Raw genomic sequence first — 2,922 nt, 5'->3', positions numbered from 1 at the left:
GTGTTCCATTTTTAATTGTACATACATTGCTATACAAATAAAACACCTGTATTTAATTTTAACCATTTAGTTTCTACAATCAAAAAGTCACCGATTTGTTAATCATCGGCTATTGAATGTCAACCATTAGGACAACGGTTGGGTGGCGATGAGAAAATAAATGTAACTATGACGACGCTGGGCGGAAAATGTGCTTCTTCTGATTTGCATTATGTAAACAAAACATTAAATGTTATAAATCTGAACGACAAGACCGTAATGCGTGCTCGTGGTCGTATTCGTGCACAATGCAGAGTTCAATGGACATTTCGCAACATAATGGTTGATTCCATACATTTGTGTCCTTATATTTCGAGACATAACAACCAGATCAGAAAAAAAGACACAACAATAAACAACCCCCCCCCCCCCCACACCTCCCAAAAAAACACAAAAAAACAACACAAAAAACCAACAAACATCACCCACCAAAAAACCCACCCCAAAACCCCAAAAATAAAATAAAATAAAATAAACATGTAAATTAATTTTACTGCTAATCCAAACACACACACACACACACACTCTCTCACTCTCTCACTCTCTCTCTCTCTCTCTCTCTCTCTCTCTCTCTCTCTCTCTCTTTCGGTATGTATGTGTTAATTTTTCTTCTCTGCCGTATCTGCCCCCCCCCCCCCCCCCCCCGCCCCCCGGTTGGTCTCTGTTCTTCTGTATCTGTGTCTCTCTCTGTCTGTTTGTCTGTGGATTTCCTCTCTCTGGCAATCAGTAAAACATTTTAACTGATTGATAAATGCAGGCATCATCTATTCTGATAGCGGTGATCACTGATGCGTTAACATTGTGTTCCCGTGTTGCATGCCACTGGCCATCAACGGTCACCTACAACATTAAACATATTATATACATATTTATTATTACATTTATTGCATTCAGTATTAGCCTACAAAACATTTATAGCAAAGCATAAATACATCTCAATCCCCAATCAAATTAAAAAAAACCTGTATTAAAACCATTCAGCCAGGGAGTTTAGTGGGCCTTATTTGACTAAATATGGATTATAAATGGAAACTACATTCATTTGGAATACCAAACCTCGCTATTGTATAATCCAAAACGTTTTAAATAAACCACTATCGAAGGAATCCCATAACAAGCAGAGATAACGCTTTTTTTTTTTAATTTGAAACTCTTTTGTGATATGTCATAAAACGTACGGCAGATCAGAGTAATGATATATAACACAACCGTATAAAGTACCCTTGAATTTTATATAAACGATCCCCGTGTACAGATACTTGGAAAATGAGGGCCGGCTATACACATGACAAATAATTAAGAATATATTATTTCTTAACAATATAACGGTAAATAAGCTGAAATAAAATAACAAACAGTCAGAACATGATTCACGTTTTTTTTCTTTTCTTATTATGATTTTCGTTTTCTTTTCGGGTGCGGGGGGTGCGGCAGGGGTTACATTTTTATGTTGTATTTGATGTTTCTTTTGTTTCTTGTTTTTGTACTGAGTTACCGTAGAGAGTGCCACTGACTGAGTTACCGTAGACAGTACCACTGACTGAGTTACCATAGACAGTAGCACTGACTGAGTTACCGTAAAGAGTACCACTGACTGAGTTACCGTAGACAGTAGCACTGACTGAGTTACCGTAGACAGTAGCACTGACTGAGTTACCGTAGACAGTACCACTGACTGAGTTACCGTAGAGAGTACCACTGACTGAGTTACCGTAGACAGTACCACTGACTGAGTTACCGTAGACAGTACCACTGACTGAGTTACCGTAGAGAGTACCACTGACTGAGTTTCCGTAGACAGTACCACTGCAGGCGCATGTGCAGGGATTTCATCGGAGGGTTGGGGAGGCTAGACTGAGGCGAGAGAAGTTTGTAGTGGGTTCGGGTCGAGAAATACTCTTCCGGAAAATGTATGAGATTTTTTTTTAATTCAACACGCCTTCAAATCCATAATCCGTCACTAGGATAGTCAGGTTAAATTGTTGATTTGTGGCGAATGAAAAGGATGGCTTGTAAGAGTCTTGTCTGCCCCAATAACCAGTGAAGGAGTTGATAACCACGGTGTTTATGTCACCACCAACGTTGAAGCGCACGTCCACAACTAAGGGTATAAGCCTGTTACCATCGTGCATTAGATTGAAATTGAATGTGGATCAGAAAGTTAAACTTAAAGTTTGTTTAGCACATACCACGGCCTATAACCATTTATTATGCACTGGTTGGAACGAGACAAACCCCAATCATTTTAATGGATCGACCAAGGTGGTTCGATCCTGCGACTGAGCCAAGTTCGATGAACAGTAAAGGTGTAGTTGAAAAACCTCTGTATATATATATTCTGTTCACGCATTTAACAATATTATATAGAGATTTCTCAACTACACCGTTACTGTCACGGATAGTGATTGGTTACCACTGCCAGTGTAGTTTGTGACGTCCTAGCAATTTGCTTCCAGATCTTTACAATTAAAATGCACGCTATATTTAACACAGTTCGTGTTTAATATATAAAAAATAACATTTCTGAGAATGTCACCATATTTAAGTCACTAACCGGTACGGAAACAAGCTAAACCGTTAGTACTGTTACCAAATTATAGTTATTAATTATGCTTTCCGTAAGAATAATGGCACAATGGCGTTTCTGGTCTGTGCTCGGTTAGAAAACAGGTAACATATTTCCAAGCTTCGTCAATGTGGCCTATTAGTTTGACTCATTCGCAATGGCCATTCGGTTTAATGTATAGCGTACAATAGAGTGTAATGTTGCATGTGTTGTCGTCCAAAGGTTGGCATAATTACAACTTACCCCAGTTGAATCCAGCTCTATGTGCAGGGGCAGGTTCAGTCTTCCGTGTGTGTGTGTGCACGAATGTTACTCTT

The 2,922-nt window shown here is 39.1% G+C and overlaps 1 protein-coding gene across 1 annotated transcript in view; it reads right to left on the bottom strand.

Moving 5' to 3' along the window:
- Positions 1–694: 694 nt before the first annotated feature.
- Positions 695–2,922, bottom strand: part of LOC121372894 — a 23,483-nt gene continuing 21,255 nt past the window's right edge. Inside the window, exon 5 of the mRNA XM_041499330.1 lies at positions 695–879. Within this exon, the coding sequence (XP_041355264.1) occupies positions 763–879 (117 nt within the window). The 3' untranslated portion in view covers positions 695–762. The remainder of the gene's footprint in view (positions 880–2,922) is intronic.

This window comes from Gigantopelta aegis, chromosome 5, assembly GCF_016097555.1.
Source record: "Gigantopelta aegis isolate Gae_Host chromosome 5, Gae_host_genome, whole genome shotgun sequence".
Taxonomy (NCBI): Eukaryota; Metazoa; Mollusca; class Gastropoda; order Neomphalida; family Peltospiridae; genus Gigantopelta; species Gigantopelta aegis.
This window is presented reverse-complemented; position numbering and strand designations above follow the sequence as displayed.